At 37.3% G+C, this 18,612-nt stretch overlaps 1 protein-coding gene across 2 annotated transcripts; it reads right to left on the reverse strand.

The window, feature by feature from the left end:
• Window positions 1-1,121: 1,121 nt before the first annotated feature.
• On the reverse strand, window positions 1,122-16,599 carry LOC117299962 (integral membrane protein GPR155-like). 2 transcript variants are annotated; one of them, XM_033783586.1, is made up of 16 exons: window positions 16,142-16,599; window positions 14,823-15,051; window positions 12,840-13,005; window positions 12,012-12,166; window positions 11,327-11,568; window positions 10,488-10,656; window positions 9,902-10,057; window positions 9,035-9,118; window positions 8,176-8,384; window positions 7,626-7,722; window positions 7,021-7,207; window positions 6,535-6,761; window positions 5,660-5,820; window positions 4,867-4,911; window positions 3,333-3,473; window positions 1,122-2,646 (listed from the first exon to the last, which is right to left on the reverse strand). In XM_033783586.1, exons 2-16 carry the CDS (start codon window positions 15,033-15,035, stop codon window positions 2,400-2,402), a joined length of 2,499 nt encoding a protein of 832 aa, XP_033639477.1. In that variant the 5' UTR covers window positions 15,036-15,051; window positions 16,142-16,599; the 3' UTR covers window positions 1,122-2,399. The 2 variants fall into 2 exon arrangements, with proteins under 2 accessions (XP_033639477.1, XP_033639478.1); XM_033783587.1 differs by lacking the exon at window positions 4,867-4,911.
• Between the last annotated feature and the right edge of the window lie 2,013 nt (window positions 16,600-18,612).

An 18,612-nucleotide genomic window follows, 5' to 3' on the forward strand; every position in this document is an offset into this window, starting at 1 on the left:
ACAAATATTTACAAAATGCTTGGCTTCAATCAAATACTTACAAAACCTTTACATGAAAAAACAAACCATAAATGAAAATACACGCTTTATGATACAAACCTTTAAATTATTGCAAACAAATGTTTCTCAATATTCCTTAAAACTAAACCTGATACTCAATTGGCAGAGTTTCTTTGGAATTTGTTAAAAATATATTACTTGACCAGAACTTTTACACTTGGCAGTACAATTTTTGTTTCCCCCCCTGAAATCAATAAAATAAAGTTGGAACATTTCAATATAACTCTTAAAATAAAGAAATATAAACCAATACATATATTATTTAAATATTTCCTCCTATATGTGTTGTTTTTTCTAAGAGCTGCCAAGCAGAGAAAGGTGCTAAGTGATTTACTAAGCAAAAAAGATAACAAGGTACCAGTTACAGAGTATACATTACATTGTATTTTGCCTGGTAGCCCATATATTAAGCCAAAGCCCTTCCTATGCTAAGTAAAAAGTCTGATGAGCTTGTCGATGTTTGGAAGTTGTCACATGGAGTTTGGTTAGTGGCCATGAGTTGATGAAAAGTGGTAGTATGTCTTGTATTTGAAACTCATGAGCAAGATACAACATTATAAGTAATTGAAACAGGTTGCACTGGACTGGCAGGTGGAATTTAATGGAATATGAAGACATGTCTAATGGATGCTGGAACATTACTTCATGAACACAAGGTGAGTGATATGGAAAAGATGCCTATGAAAAATGTCGGTATCCTGCCACCACTTTTTCATGTTATGAAAATTAAACGAGAACATGTATCTAATTTACTCAAATGAGATATTCCTTTGGGTAAATATAAGAGAAAAAGTGGTGGTGGTAGGGTTCTGATTAGCGGAGTGTGGGTTCGAGTCCCAGTCTTGACATTTGCGTCCTAAAGCAAGACACTTAACCCTTATTGCTTTGTCCTTCTAATGTGACGTTAAGCCACAGGTCCAATTTGGGAAAAGTTTTCGTATGGCGCCACCACTTTTTCATTCGATATAAAATAATATAGGAACTTATTTACCTGATTGATATATCCCTTTTTGTATAAATGAGTGAAAAAGTGGTGGCGCCATACGGAAAGTTATCCCCAATTTGTTGTGTAATGCGTGTTAAAAAACAGTTACATGTACATTTACTATGAGAGAAGGGGTTTGCCCCTAGGTTTCTGGTAGTGGCTGCTGAGTGCATCAAAGCACTATTCAAACCCTTGTGTTTTGCAAGGTACTACATAAATCGGTTTCATAATTCAAAGAATTCTATGACCTGTATTTTACATGTTTCTTTTTGTTAAAATGCCTTGAGTACATTAGATAGATAGATAGATAGGTAGATACATGCGCTGTATAAGACTAAATCTTTACTTTGTAACATGACATTACGTAGACGTTACAGATTTATGTAGCTAGCATAATTAAATAATCTCTGTATCAAATGCAAATGGCAAGTATAAGGGCCTATGTTGGACCATTTTATTTAATTAAAAGCTGTCGATGTAGAGTATTTCATATAATTTCAAGTCATTAACCAAGAGGGAAACTCACTGGGTAAATCTGGGCTTGAACAAAGAAAAATATCATAAATTTATAAAAAAAAATTGACAAAGAGTAATAATTTAAAGCACTCAGTGGGCTGGTTCAGTGTCCATTAAAGCACCTAGCCAGTACTGCAAATTACCATCATTTACAGGATTCCGTTTCATCTACAAATGATTTCTTCTTTACACTCTAAATAACAAAGGTCGGAGTTGAAAGGTGAAGGGATTAGATGATGAAATAAATCATTCCTTGATATGTAAACCATAACTATGTAAACCATATGTTGACCCAAAAAATGATTAAAATGAATAAATTAAATTTTGATTTAGTAATGTTGATTGTCAATCCTCCATTAAAGATGGGGTACTGATATAGATAAAAGTGATTTTACCTATCAGCAGCGAGTTTCCAAAAACACCAGGCGCCTTTTTTTCCTGTAACATACATATTATGTTAGGTAGGATTATTATATGAATCCGATCAAACTTATCAAACACAAATGTTTTTTATTATTTTAAATTTGTACCTTTTTTTCTTCAACTTGAACCCTTAAGAGACTACAGCCACCACAAATAGCTAGTACCAAGATACCCATAGAGGCAACTCACAGCTGCAAGATCTGATCTTTCACTAAACTATAAGGGTCATTACTGAAATAGTCATGACATTCATTGACATATTTCATTATTCTTCAGGTTTTAAATACAGTATCTATGTTTCTAAAAGCAAAATCAAATATCTATTTTTATAGAAATTAAGTCTGGACGATTGGTGATGGTCATACAGAAATTAAAAAAGCAAACTGAGTACTTTTAAAAAAAGTTTGCTGCAGCTTTAAGTCACAACATGAAAGTCTTCACTTGTAGAATCCTCATCACTCGTGAACTTATACAACAATCCACTATCGTGATACTGTTTCGTATCATGATCTTTATCAACGACCGTAATAATCTGACCAATCAGGAGCCTTTTGCTGTAAGAAACAGCGCCATCTCTGTCTGTTGCTAAGCCAACTTCAACTAACCAATCAACGAGGTCCAATCCATGGAATACTTCATGGTGATGAGCTTGCACACCAATTCTAAAGAACAAGGAAGAATGAACGAGGATGATAAATTATGACTATTGTTACACATCCAGCAGCAGAAAATCGTTGAATAGGAGACGCACATGGGGAAATGTTAATTTTTAGATGAGGGAGGAAAAGCCAAATTGGCAAAAACCCTTGTTGGTTTTCTTGGGCATAAAACTGATACCTTTTTACATAATCCACATTTCTTTGAAGCATTCTAAATGCAACTTTAATATGCACCAAATGGAAATAGTTGTTGTAATCTATTGCATTCGGCAGTCAACTCAGATGTCATTCTTTGACTGAATTTGTTGCATTCAGCAGTCAAGGTGACTTCATATTGGTGTTGCATTTTGTTGTATTTGGCAGTCAACTTTTGTTCATGGTCCCACATACAAGCCAAGTCAACACTATGTGCATACTGTTTGCGTATAGCAGGGCAAACACCCTTGATCACAGTCCTAACACAAACAACATGCCTGCACAATGCAACAAAATCCCTTGTTGCATTCTGTTGTATTTGGCATGGTATGTAGATGGACCCTAACGGGGTTAGGGTTAAACTATCAAAAGCTGCTGTAGGCTTTAACAAAAAGTTTTTATTGCCATTGATTTTAAGAGTGACTACCAAATGTACGTACCTTCCCTTTAAGAAAAAGACTCTATGGAGTTATTGTAAGAAAGTACATCCTTACCTGACATCTTTAAGAATATCTTTCTTGCATGATTCAATGTGATGTTGAGTGAACTGTTGAATGGTGTGTGACGTCTCAGAATCCATATCATCATCATCAGAAGATGATGTTCTCTTCTTTCTACATAACACTCGTTTCAATCTGTAATAACAAATATTCCAATTTTTAATATCCATGATCAGTAGGATTTGAAACTTTTTATGGTGGGAGTATAATCAGTTGAGGTTTGCGTTAGCACTATGTGTAAATCTCTTTGGAGTAGTGTTGGTTCTAAAAAGAACCGGTGATGGACAACTCTTACCGTGAGGTTACGGCAGCACCATGTGTAAATCTCCTTTGAGAAGTGTTGGTTCTAAAAAGAACCGGTGATGGACAACTTAATGTTTTGATCAGTATGCTCTGATCTTTGAGTTGAAATTTTCAATTGTCAACCCCCTGTTACTCTCAGAACCAACTTTAACTCAAAAGAGATTTACACATGGTGTTTATGAATGCAAACCTCACCTAACATCCATCATATTTTCCCCAAATCTTCAGGCAGAAAGAAAACAAAATCAGGAAACTGAAAGGTGCTTACAAAAATACAAACCACAGAGCCCGATCTAATACTGTAAAGGATAACATCTTTAGACTGATACAGTTTCAATAGACACATTGCAAATGACATCACAGGCCCAAACAGCGCCCTCACTGAAGTAAAAGGAAAACCTAACATTGGCTGAGGCTTGTACGTGGCGCGTACACGCTTGCACTCGCAATAAAGGCTTTTTATACACAATCAGCAAACATTCAACAATCTGTTACAACATGTGCATTCAATATTTGTATGTAAACATAAATTTTGAACAAGACACATCGAGCAGTGCAGAAAGAGTCCATCAAACATGGTAAACAAAAAAAGGAGAACAAGAGCAGGATATAACCTTTCTCAAAAACTGAAAAATGCGGCATGCAAAAACAAAGCACAACAGTAAAGCATTGGCCCAACTTCATTCAGCTGAGTGCTTGAGCAGAAAATGTTACTTAGAAAGTTTGTGCTGAGCAAAAATAAGCATGATACCTGTCACAAATCACACATGTGACATAGCAGTTTAACTGGTACCCTTATTATGGTAAGCATAATATTGCTGTGCTTAGCTTAGTTTTGTGCTTAAGCAGACTCTATGAAAATGAGCCATGAGCCCACTTCCATAGAGCTGCTTAAACAGAGAAAGTTTCTGCTAAGCAAAATAAGCATGATACCAGTCACAGGTAGCACATGTAACAAGATCGTTTGGCTGGTAACCTTATTCTTGTAGGCATAATTTTATTGTGCTTAGCTACTTTCTGTGCCTTAGCAGTTCTTTGTAATTGAGCCCTGGTAAATACCTACAATACAGCGAACAGCACAATCTGCATATACTATTTGCCTTATTAAGGTGCTAGAAAATTCACTTCCCTTTTGCAATTTGCTTGAAGTATGAACAGGGTTTTTAACATTTGCAGGAATTTATATTTTTCTATCCATGCATCAGGAGAGGAAATTAGTTAATACCTTTTATTTGTTGATATAAATACGAGTAAGCATTGACACATAATACTGAAGAAATGTAAGAAGAAAAATTTCATTAAAACTCCAGAAAATAGAAAACAAAGTGTTAGTTAAATCGTAGTATTCAAGCGTAAATTAAGGCAATACAGTTTTCCCGAATATGATTATTACAGGACTAAAAAAACACATCTGATCTTGCTTCTTCCTAATTTGAGGCCTCAAAGTGCAAGACACCTACGGTAACCCTCCTACTTTTTGACCATTTAAAATTATCAACTGTTGTTTTGGACAGAAAAAAGTATACCATCTAATGAAGTAGTTGTTGCTACGAAAGCTTATTCAGTTTTTGTTATGTGATTAGTTTGTCTTTACTATTTTCTTGTGTCTCAGCCTGCAATGTAGGCCTAATATCATTTAGTGAAAGCATAAACACTACTGAACAGTCAACCCTCCTACTGTTTGACTATTTAACGCCATCTACAGTGGTTTTGACTGCTAGATAAACTATGGCAGCCAGCAAGGTGATAGCTTAATGGTGAATGCATACACAGAAAACCCCACTAACGTATTACCATTCAATATCACCAACTTTGGTTTTGAATGATAGAGAAACTATGCCAGCCTGGCAGTATGATTATGTGGGGAGTACATCCACACAGCAAACAAGTGCTAGATTAACTTAAGGAAATCAACTACACATTTTACTTGTATTTTGTATGCATTTTCTTTTGTTGTTATTAAATTGCTTTAAAAACTGAAGAAAAGAAATTCAATAAATAAATAAAATTCAACTTACGCATTGAAGAATGGGATGATGACATTCCGGGTGTCGAAGCCAAACACAGCGAGGGTAAAGAACCCTTGGCAGTATGCCAAAACTGTGTCTAGAAACTCAAGCATTAAATATAGCGAGTTTTGCGTCTCTCCGGTAACTTTCCATACGCACAATGAAAACCCCTACAAATACAGAAGAACATTGAAATCATTGAAAATGAGTATGGTTTGTCTGATTTGGTGGCTACAACACTGGCTATGGCTAGATTTCCTCATCAACATTGAAGTATAGGACATCTTTAGCAACACCCCTTAGCGACAGTCATAGCCATCATTGCGGATAGGGCATACGGCAGATAGGATCCCTAATCCTAAAGCCTGGTTCATATTCCTGTCAATGCTAATCATTGCCATTATTGCGGATAGGGCATACGACAGATAGGATCCCTAATCCTAAAGCCTGGGTTATATTCCTGTGAATGCTAATCATTGCCATCATTGCGGATAGGGCATACAGCAGATAGGATCCCTAATCCTAAAGCCTGGTTCATATTCCTGTGAATGCTAATCATTGCCATCATTGCGGATAGGGCATACGGCAGATAGGATCCCTAATCCTAAAGCCTGGTTCATATTCCTGTCAATGCTAATGCAATGCGAATTTAACGTGAATTTGATGTCACAACCCTTTTTCGCTGCGATATTCGCAAGAGAGTTGAGCACAACTCAACTGACTGCGAATTTCGTTGCGAATTTGTGACGTCGATATTCATATCGCATTCGCAGGAAGTATGAACTGGGCTTCAGCCATGTTGCCCCCAGCATCAATTTACTGTAGTTGCCTTGTAATGAGAAGTAGGGAGTAAAGGCACCAAAGAGAAGAGCCTCAATACTCACAATTATCATAGACAGCAGTAGAAACAACAGCAGTAGAATGTGTCTGCTAAGCTGATGGGAGGCTGCTACATCATATGGATCTCCTCCCTCTGATGTCTGTAATGTCTTTAGATAATGTTGGTTGGTACGACGTCTACATGTCTCTCGCTGACTTGAGGAGCAACTTGCTGTGATTGAACAAGTCTGGTAGACTGTCCGCATATCTTCAATATCTTGATTGCCATTTTCTTTGATCAAAAAGAGAAAACAGCGATGACTTGGGGAGGAAATTGGATGGGTCTGAATATTCCTGAAAATGGTTTGGCAGTCTTGGTTCCTTTTAATCTAGACCAAGAACCCATATGTTCAAATTCAGGTTCACAGACTCTCTCCACCACTAGAAACACATAAATACAAGATTTTGGGCACAATAAGCCATTTTGAGATATGGTGGAAACAATACTATGACACTATGTTTGGTTGGGGTAAATTTGTTCCCTCTCTTACCTTCACAAGATGGTCTGAGCATGCGATCTGTCTCACTCTCTGAATCAGTGTCTTCACTGGTAGGCTTGTTGGTAGGCAACATCTTCACATTGCTGAGATGACCAAAGCGGTCTTTACGATGGAGGATGACAAGAGCCGTCACAGCGAGCAAGAAATTAAAACCAAGAAGGATGATTGATGCCACCAACTAGAAAAACAAATTAATACCTCGTTAGGGACCATTCATACTAGTCAATGTTGACAATATTTCATCTTTTTTCGAAATTGTGGGTGGGTGGGTCAAAAGAAATAACTGAAAATCGAAATTCAGTTTAAAAAATATACAAAAAGGGGAAAAAAATAAGAAAAATATAAAGGAACAAAAAATCACAGAACAAATTTCATCCACATTTTTTGAGAGAGCAGAAACTCATAATATCGAACTGAAAACTGTTGTACAATGTTTTATGTACCGAGTGATTTGCATGTGGATTTGTTTTCACAGAACTCGGGAAAGTACCGAGTATACAGTGCTTAACACACCTTGGTATAAGGGTAAAAAAGAAAATAAAACCAAAATAATTAGTTTCAATTGAAGAAATTAGAAAAAAAGTGGGCGAGTTTACCTGGGCCATTCCATATTGGAACACAACATTGGATGCATCATTCTTATAGACTGGAGGTGCAACCGCAACGAGGATGGCTACCAGTAGAGTTGGTAACCTGCAGACAAGATTTTACATTGGAACATTATTAACCAGTCAGAGTGTTTTGATCATATCACATGATGACTAAGTGACCAATCATTGTGTCTGTTTAGCATCACATATAAACTCAATGAACATACCAGAGCCAAATTTCATGGCTCTGCTGACCACCCAACTCTGCCCTTACATGTATGATCACCATTCTCTGCTTACTGTGCAAGCGCAGAATTTCTGTGCTTGCTCTTGCACAGTAAGCGAGGAATGCCTATTGACATGCATTACGCGCACAAGCAATTTCCTGCTAGCCCATAAAATATGCTTAACATAAGCGCGCAGAACCATGAAAATGACCCCAATGGAAAAAATGCATTCCATTTTTACTTCATCATTTAAAAATTGATTATAAAAATGATTTATATTGTAATAACAAAGTTATTTTCCAAATATCTTTATAACATAGGACACTTACGCCCATCCATAGATGTAAAATAACGGACGGAGCCGAAGGACAACACAGAGACCTCGGCATCTCATAATACAAAGAGCTACAGCTATGAGGGCCGCCCAGCATCGTGAGCTGAATACACCAACTAGTAAGATGATTGCTTTAGGAATATTAATCCAGCTGGATTCATTGACAGTTACTTTACATAAGACGATCCCGATGGACGCTAGGAACTGAGGTAAGAGAAAAACAAAAGAAACAATTAGATTCAAAGTTGTGATTATTGATTCTGGTAAAGGGAAAATTATTTTCCCTTAAAGCCAGTGGAAACTATTGGTAATTGTCAAAGACTAGCCTTCACAGTTGGTGTATCTCAACATATGCATAATATCGGTCATCGAACTTGCGAGATAATAATGAAAGAAAAAAACACCCTTGTCACACGAAGTTCTGTGCGTTTAGATGGTTGATTTCGAGAACTCAAGTTCTAAGCTTGAGGTCTTCAAATCAAATTCGTGGAAAATTACTTTTTTCTCGAAAACTGTGGCACTTCAGAGGGAGCTGTTTCTCACAAGGTTTTATACCATCAACCTCTCCCCATTACTCGTCACCAAGAAAGGTTTTATGCTAATAATTATTTTGAGTAATTACCAATAGTGTCCACTGCCTTTAAGTAAATGGCACCTTTGAGGGCAAAAGTACACAAGCTGCAACTCAAGGTTGAACTTTGGACATATTCGCTCCGTTTTTTGGGGCAATATCTCACAAATGTGAACACCTTTTGAAATTTTTAGATGTTAGTTTTATTGTGTACTTAGACTACATTTATATAGGATTTAAAATATAGAACAATTACTTTGTCTGAAAGAAAAAAATTGAATACCTGAGCAACGACCAGATGTGTAGTAAAATGATGAGGGATTATGTTGGTTCTCTTACTCAATATGAATACAATCAAGATCCAAACCTAGTAGGAAATAAAGATAAGAATTAGAAAGGATTTTCAAGAAACCTAACATCTTTTGATTTCATTTGGAAAATAAATTATTGCTTGATACATAAACCCTGCTAGTCTTAGTAACATTTCCAGTGAGTTGACCAAGCATTTGAAACCATACTACTGCACAAGTTATATAGGGTGGCAACACTGTGCAGAGGTGCACTGTGTGGATGTATTCAGCACATATCATATTGCAGGCTAGGATAGTTTGTCTATCATTCATAACTACAGTAGATGATTGATTGGTTAGACAGTAGGAGGGTTGACTCTGTACTGATGCATTCACCACATGGAAGTATATTAGGATAGCATAGTTTGTCTATCACTCAAAACCACAGTGGATGATATTGAATGGTCAGATAGTAGGAGGGTTGACTGTGTATGGTGTAGATGCATTGACCACATGATATCATATTGCAGGCTGGCATAGTTTATCTATCATTCAAAACCACAGTTGATGACATTGAATGGTCAGACAGTAGGAGGGTTGACTGTGTATGGTATAGGTGCAACCACCACATGATATCATATTGCAGGCTGGCATAGTTTATCTATCATTCAAAACCACAGTGGATGATATTGAATGGTCAGACAGTAGGAGGGTTGACTGTGTACCGGGTAGATGCATTCATAGCATGATATTGGAGGCTGGCTTAAGCTATCATTCAAAACCAAAGTGGATGATATAACACAATCAAAGGGTAGGAGGGTTAACACAAAGTACTATTGAAGGCAAGAGAGTTTACTTACACAGCAAGCGATACCGATGCATCCAACGTCAACCATAGTCGCTGAGAGTAAAGCGCTTGTTTCCTCACTAGTCTGTATTGGCAACATTGACATAGTGGCTGTAATGAACATAATAGGAGCAGCTGCAAATGTGCACAGTACCATCGATGTCGCAACCTGAAATTGACAAACAAGTTTTCTACGTTGAGTAGTTTGTTTAAAATATGTTGCAGGCCTTAAACTTCATTCTTGAAGGGGCACAGCAGTAATACTCTAGTAAGGGGGTACTTCTATTAGGAAAATGTAAATTGGCAAAGTGCACCACAGCAAAAACACAAGAGCACCACGGCAATTGCTGATGGTGCAATAGGTTATTTCGAGGCATGTGTTGAAAAAAGTTGATTCTGAGATGTGGCTAGTAAAATGACCAGCACAACAAACCAACCGAAGAAGAATTACAGGCTACTGTGAAGGAATAGGATGCAATGATCAATGTCTGATTTCAGGATTTGACAATACTATAATATTTCAGTCCCTTGCAATAAAACTTAAAGGAAAATCAGACTCAGAGCACTGAAATAAGATTGTTTTTACAAAGTCTACTAACCACATCCATGGACTGCTGGTAGAGGCTAGCAAACAAGTAAACTGTTGGCGCTGTAGGAATAGTACTGTACAGGAATCCAAATGTTGCAAAGCTATCGGTCATATTAGCGTCAGTTCCTCCAGGTTTTAGAACTAAGACGACTTGACGGGTCAACAGAGGCAAGACGATTCTGAGGAAGGGGATGTTAGTAAATGGAGAGTCAAACACAGAACAGGAGTGAAATTTATAAAATAGACAACAAGACCGTCTGAGGAATTAAAAACGGAATTTGCTCATTAAAAAGGGCCCAGCTTATGTGGACAGTCTTCGCTTGTCCAAGTGCTACGGGTTTGGCCTGGCACTTACCTGGACTCTCAGTGGCAGTGGTTTTCCCACTTAGTGTCCTGATGTTATTTCTGTTTTTTTTTAAAAGTTATTCTCTGAAAGCTTTGTATCTCTAGAAAAAGGCACTATATCAATGTTGATTTTTAGTTTGCAGTAACACCATGTGTATCTCTACTTGCTGGGTAGATTATGTTCTTTTGAGAACTTGTCTTGTTATATATTCTACTACCGTGGAGTAGATTTTTAGAATTCAGGAGAACTCTCAGTTCCTCTGAGTCCTGCTTATTAACTACTACCTGGGCGGAAGGAAGGAAATCGGACTGGCCTACTACTTTCGCTTCGTTGATTGAGGGGACTTCGTCTTATTAACTTCACTTCCGCTGAGTTCTGAATTGGTCTCAACGTTTCGGCTGGCTTGCTCTAGTATATAATGATACCTCACCATGCAATACCTCAAGTCCCATATCATAGTTGTTATTACTAAAAATATTACAGTAAACACCAATAACACTTACAGTTTACATCCGATGAGTAGAATCGGAGTCAAGAAGAACATAGCGGAGGACTTCTTGATCTTACCAACCATCCCGATTCCAAGGAAGAATAGAGCAGTAGCAGAGAATGAACTTGCGAGAACATTCAGGAAGCCGGCAATAATGGCAGGAAGCTTCTGAGAGAAGAGGAAGTTGCTACAGATCCCTAAGAAGACCATAATGATGATTGGATTAGTCAAGAGTCCCTTCATAGCTCGTCCAAACTGTCCCCAAAAAAATAATACAAAATAATTAGAACAAATATATAGGAGTAACATCATCCAAGAGTAAAGTTGGGGAAATAACCTAAAAATCAGTCTCAAATTGTTTTTAAAAGACAGTTTTATAAACAAATTTCTTAAAGGATATAAGCATAACAAACTATTTATATTGCTTACATGTAGCTTAATAAGGCAAGAGGTAATACCCCAAACCAAAAGTATATAAAATAGGCAACCAGTCAATTACTATACAATTTACATTGTTTGCTTAGCAATCATTTTTTGCCAAGCAGATTTTCTGCTCAGAAAATGGGCTCAGAAATGTGTGTTTTGTTGACATAGAAAGACTCTGCAGGGACTAATGTTACATTGTGCATTGATATCTTAGGCCATTTTTTACTGGCAAGTATTATTTATATTTGTAACATAATATTAATTAGATTTACCATGACGATATTAGAGCTTCGATGCGTTGCCTGCCTATTTCGCTGGATCTCCATGGAGAGGAACCCAAATGGGTTTAAGATGGCTAAGGAGATGGGTCCAACTAGGTATAAGTAACTGACATATTCTGGGTGGTGGGTACTGTAGATGGCACTTACTGTAATGAGAGAAAAATGGGTTTAAGATGAGAGGTGTTTAATCTCTAAGGAGAGGAACCCAAATGGGTTTAAGATGGCTTAGGAGATGGGTCCAACTAGGTATAAGTAACTGACATATTCTGGGTGGTGGGTACTGTAGATGGCACCGACTGTAATGTGAGAAAAATGGGTTTAAGATGAGAGGTGTTTAATCTCTAAGGAGAGGAACCCAAATGGGTTTAAGATGGCTTAGGAGATGGGTCCAACTAGGTATAAGTAACTGACATATTCTGGGTGGTGGGTACTGTAGATGGCACTGACTGTAATGTGAGAAAAATGGGTTTAAGATGAGAGGTGTTTAATCTCTAAGGAGAGGAACCCAAATGGGTTTAAGATGGCTAGGAAGATGGGTCCAACTAGGTATAACTGACATATTCTGGGTGGAGGGTAGACTTGGTACTGTAGATGGCACAGATGAGTGGGGGTTCATCTTTGGAGATGAAGCAAGTTGAATGATAAGTATGACGGCGTTTGTCTTTAATTTTTTACTGACTGGCCAGCTGGACTAGTGAGTTTGACATTCACTGTCAGCTTATTCATAAGGCAACGTTAAATGAAATAGAGGTGCTTTTCAAAATGTAGAGCAGGTAATCTTACATAAAATTAAGGTTTAACGAGAATGAGTTAACTTACTAATTGGATACCCAAGGGCAAAGTCGTTGCTTTGTGTGGCAAATATTGCAAAGATTCCTGCCCTCCCAAGATCCATGCGTCGACCAATAACCAGTGAAGCTAAGTACACTATTACAAATAGGATTGTTTTTGAGATCAAAATAGCACTCCAGAATAACCAGTTCACCTGAAAATGACAAGGGAAATTCACAATAAGATTCAAACTTAAAGCTGTTACTTGAACTATTTCAATAGGCTTAAAGGCACTGGACACCTTTGGTAATTGTCAAAGACCAGTCTTAATTCTCACTTGGTGTATATCAACATATGCATACATGTAAAATAACAAATTTGTGAAAATTTGAACTTGATTCCGAGACCTCAAATACTAATTCTGAGGTCTCTTGAAATCAAATTCAAATATTTTAGTGGAAATTACTTCTTTCTCGAAAACCATGTTACTTCAGAGGGAGCCGTATCTCACAATGTTTTTTACTATCAACAGCTCTCCATTGCTTGTTACCAAGTAACTATTTTGGGTAATTACCAATAGTGTCCAGTGCCTATAAATAGTGATCTGTGGTTTAAACAACAAGAAAGTTGAATCGTGTTTGGTTTGCGATAACACCATGTGTGTGTCTACCTGCTGGGTAGTTACATAACATGTCCTTTCTAATACTTGTCTTTCTATAGGCCTACTGCAACAGAGTAGACTTTTCTGAAAACAGGAGACTTCTTAAAAGGTTGAAAAACATGTTTAGGTTGACAAGAATTATGACAGTGATTAAAATTGTAATGGTAACTTAAAGTGCTTTCAAATTGTTTTTCTTTACCTTTTCCAGAAACACTTTGTGTTACTATTGCGGAATGAAGCTGATTAATTAAAAAAAAACGCACATTTGCTGGTGGGGGGGAGCTGTTTATGATAGACAATTTATGCATTATGCATTTTATGCATTATGCAAGTCCCACTGCTAGAAAATATCATATGTTTCGAGAGTGAAGTCCGATCGTTAAACTATTGACATAAATGCAATTAATACATCCAAAGTTTTTCATAAAAGAGAATTTGTAAAAACACAATCTAACACTCCACCATGTTAGTGTCAATAACAAAAGCCAAAACAAACAAACTTGGAATGTAACTTCAGCTGAATTTAGCTTATATAACGACACTCTTTTGCGCTCAGGAATCATTAGTTCTAAAGGTCATAACAAAAACAAACAACAACAGATTTTTAGGTTTTTTAGCAAGTAGGTTATTTTTTGGTCTGCACAAGCATCAACGGTTAACTTACACAGTGCATTATATTCATACCATAAAGCCTGCAACTATACCTGGAAGACATCTTAATTTTATGGCCTATAACTTTAGTGGCAGAATTCTGCACTTTTTACACGGTGCCTTTCAAAGCTTTTTTTTCAGTTCTTGCTGGAATGAGAGAGGGTTTCAATGTTAAATCTAGTTCTTGAGGGAAGGGGGGGGGGGGCTGGGGTTGGGGTGTGGGGGGGGGGGGGGGGTAAGGAATATTACTGGACACTGTATTTTGTTTGCATTACACCATAGGTCCTTTTGTAAGCAGTAATACTAATGGGCATCAGTTAATTATATTATTTGTTTGGATAGTAGGTACTTACAGAGGTGAGATATCCATACATGTAGGTTGGGGGAGTTCAATGGTCAATTTTGTGATTCAAGAACTACTTTATGGTTATAGTTAGGGTGGGGGTGGGGTGGGAAGGGCAGGGGGGGGGAGGATGCAAGTTGTTCCTTCTCCTTGCACTGTTGATGTTTTTGTTATGGTTGTTAGTTGGTACTGTTAGCAGTTTAAGGCCGTATCCGAGTTGGAGGATACAGCTACGGCTCTGGCTGTTGCCAAGGGTAATGCTCAAGGGCGTGCATTACTTCAACACATGATGACTCGGAAATCTAGCCATAGCCGGAGCTGTTGCCGCTTTTTCAGACACAACCTTATTCTCGTACATGTAAGTCATTATTCTTACTTTTTGGAAGTCCAATTCCACCATTGCTTTATAGACTAACGCTGGAAGAGCAAAATATGTGACATAATTTCCAAGACCCTTTGAGTTGGCCGGAGAAACTATGTGAGTTCTCCCGGCGATGTATCCAAGGAGGATGATTCCAAAACATTCTAGAATGGCTGGATACAACTCGTTGAATGTCTCCGCAGTTGGAGACCCTGTGTTGTTATGCATTGTGACGATGTTAAGTCTGCGTTTAAAGAAAATCAAATATTGAGGAGGGTTACGTTATCGCAACTACTAAAGGCCGTGAACTTCGCTCTTGAACTGGCAAAGCTAATTTGCTTTTGTAATGGGAACTTTTTTGAGGAAAATGTCAATTAGTATTGAAACTTAAGTAGTGGAGTGCCTTTATTTTGAAGAAAATAAATAAAAACAGAACATGAAAGCAATGTTTAATGAATTATAATGAAAATAATGATATATAAAAACAACACTTAAAAATAAAATGAAATCACAAAATCACCGACGAGCTTATAGATTATAAATTAAATACAACACTACAATAAATATTAATAATAATAATAATAATAATAATAATAATAATAATAATAATAATAATAATAATAATAATAATAATAATAATAATAATAATAATAATAATAATAATAACAAACACGATAAACATCATTTTAAATACACTCTACCTAGAAAACTAAATCACAGCGCTCTCAAATATATTTAGAGGAAAATAAATAAAGAAATGAAAAATCAATTGAATTAAAATGAAATTAAATGAAAGCCACCTGATCCTGAATGCAATAAGTTGATTAATGTTGAAATAAATCAAGAAAGAATACATTATTTAGTAATAATATTAGAAATACAATTAATTTTAGTAAAATTTGGTTGGTAGGTAATCCTGTTTTTATCAAGGAAGAAATTTCATGCTCAACAAAGCAAATTTTTGTGCTTACAAATACAGGCTTTATGAAATTGGGCCATGGTTGTCACATTTTCCTCAAAACTCCATGTATGATGTTATAACAAATATTTACTTTTGAAGTAAAACAATCTAGTCACTCATTTCACTTCATCCATGATAATGTTCTTCTACTTCTAGAAACTATAAGGCTCCCCTGTGAGCCTTTTATAGTTTCTAGAAGTAATGTTCTTCCTCCACACATATGCTCACTCAGCATGCTCAGATCATGGAGATCAAACTCCCACATAATAACCTTTTATTGTTGTTAAATATTACAATTATATTAATTGTCTTGAACTCTTGATCATTCACCACAGTTAGTTATTTTCCCGAGTGTGAGTGTCATCCAACTTACTTGTCCGGGCGGGTTAGTAACGATCTGTCTCTCTCGATCGTGGAGCTAGCTCATGAGCTACGTCTTTTTGAACTCTACCTTCGTCATGCTTCCTCCATGCTCTAGCCTTCTGTACACCGCCGGCCCCCCTACCATCACCTGCTGTGTGTTAATAAATCGTTATATCACCCGATCGGAATTCTATTGCTATTGTTGTATAGTTGTAAAATTGCGTAACACGGGTATTGTTTATTTATAAAACTGTCAGACCATGGAGGTCAGGCTTTATCAAACAGCTTCAAGGTCGCACATCCTTCCTGCCTGGTCTCTCCTAATAACATTCCTTCCTCTTTGGACGAATAAATCGTACCACAGTCCCCTTTTGTGATGCAAAAACAGAGATCTTAATACTCTAAAATTTTAAGCACAGATGTCGTCTATATATAGTTGATCATCATTTATTCATCAGCAACCGGCAGGCGATCACATGCATTTTTGACATAAAATTATCACTAGAGGGCGCCCTTATTAAAATATCGTCAGAGCCGTATATTGGCTCTGAATATCGTAGACAAAAATATTGAACTGCGCCCTCTTGCGACAATATACAGAGAACAAGGCGCGCCATTTTGTCCTCCCCGACTGTACTGACCGACAAGACTAATGCCGTGTCCGAAACGGCGACTTCGGCTACAGCTACGTCTAGATCAGCGCGTCTACCAGTGTTGAAGAATAGGCAGACGCGCGCGATCTAGCCGTAGCTGTAGCCGAAGTCGCCGTTTCGGACACGGCCTTAATTCTTCGACGACCGACTTACTTGTTTGTCTCCCTCAACGTTCATTTACAAATAGCAATTTCGCGCCAATTCAAAAAGGCTGACCAAGCACTGAAGTAAAGGATTTATCGCTAGCGGTGGAGACGGAACTTTAACTCGTTGTAATTGATGAAAACAAGGTTTATACGGAAACGTTTCAATATCATATGTGGTAACCCTTCTTCTCAGGTAAGAAAACAATTCAGTGGTTTTGGAGTTAGTTAACGCTAGATAAATTGGTGGCGACATGCGGAAAATTATCATGAGGGTAAAATTTAATAAGTGCTGGCACAAGTGGCAGTTGCACTGGCACCATACACAAAAGTTTCCGTATGGTGCCACCACTTTGTCATTCGATATGAAATATGCCGCAATGGAATGTGAATCTGTTGAAATAAATGGCTTGTTGCAGGTAAGATTTTTAGTTATGAAGCTTTGAAAATTTTCCGCCCCAGAAACGGGCCTTAATAATTAGGACTCTGTATCTGTGTACAGAGGAGAGTCCTAATTTAGGGCTATGGTGCCCTGTGCTTTTGTTGTGGTGCCCTCACTCTTCAAGGTTCCAATACAAAAGTACATTTTCCCCATAGAAGTGACCCTTACCAGTGACCCCTTGTTTCAATTTGTTATATTATTTATCGATTTAATTTAATTTAACTTAATTTTTAATTTAAAATATTTGTTTTTCCTATTCTATTTATTTTTCTTGTGTTCTCTTGCTTTGTTTTTCCTTGAATCATCTTTTTGCCCTTGACTAGGTTCGTCTGTTTTTTGTAAGGACCCCAATGGAAATAAGTCTGTTATTGGCTTTTTTGGGCTATCCTTGGATAATTTTCTGCAGTATTTCTATCTTGTTTTTTTGTCTTTTCTCCTGTTGTTATGTACATGTTTGTATTTTGAGTATGTTCTTGCTGTGTTTTTATCCGAATAAATTCAATCAATCAATCAATCAATCATACCAGACCAGGGCCCAATTTCATAGAGAGAGCTGCTTAAGCAGAAAATATTGCTGAACAATTTTTCTGCTAAGGGACTAAGCAGAAATGAGCAGGAAACCAGTCACAATTTGTTCGTGTGACATGGTATTTTAGCTGGTAACCAGAGTCCAGTTAGCATAATAATTTGTGCTTAAAGACCATACAAAATACCCCCCTTCAGCCATCTACATTTAAAAGATCTGTATTTTAGTACCTTACCTTATTCCTAGATTTTTACACTCATCTTGTATTTGAGAAGAAAAAAAATTCGCAACATAAGGGCTTCCCCAAACACGAGCACCTTTCACCGATGGTGACAGCAAACATATTGCCAAAAATAGTGACGTGTCTGGACGTGTGGTTTCTTCGGGTTTATTCGCTGCCGCCTGCACACGACCCGCTAGTGCACAGCAATGGTCTGGTTGCCAAGCAATGCCCCTTCATGTACTTAGTTCATCTCTCCATCTTTTGTTTTGTCTTGCTCTTTTTCGTAAAGGATTCCAAAGTACAGTGAACGGCAAAAGAGCGCCTTCCAGATGCGCAAGGAGGAAGGGGGGTCGTTCTTCATGGCCTCATTCCAAGAGAAACAACTGCTACTTGAGGAGAGGAAAGAAAACAGTAAGTAGAGACCTGCATCATACTGCCATCATATCGGTCATGTTCAATGTATCCAATAACAGTATTGAATGCTAATACTCATT

The sequence above is a fragment of the Asterias rubens genome, chromosome 15 (assembly GCF_902459465.1).
Source record: "Asterias rubens chromosome 15, eAstRub1.3, whole genome shotgun sequence".
Classification (NCBI taxonomy): Eukaryota; Metazoa; Echinodermata; class Asteroidea; order Forcipulatida; family Asteriidae; genus Asterias; species Asterias rubens.

Excerpts from the sequence above, each read along its gene's own strand:
- LOC117299962 (XM_033783586.1), bottom strand. The coding sequence starts at position 15,035 with ATGCATAACAACACAGGGTCTCCAACTGCGGAGACATTCAACGAGTTG. Across the intron at positions 6,762-7,020 it reads GCTCAGACCATCTTGTGAAG|AAAATGGCAATCAAGATATT; the intron begins GTAAGAGAGGGA and ends TTTTGATCAAAG. Across the intron at positions 4,912-5,659 it reads ATCATCCCATTCTTCAATGC|TATTATGTGTCAATGCTTAC; the intron begins GTAAGTTGAATT and ends ACATTTCTTCAG.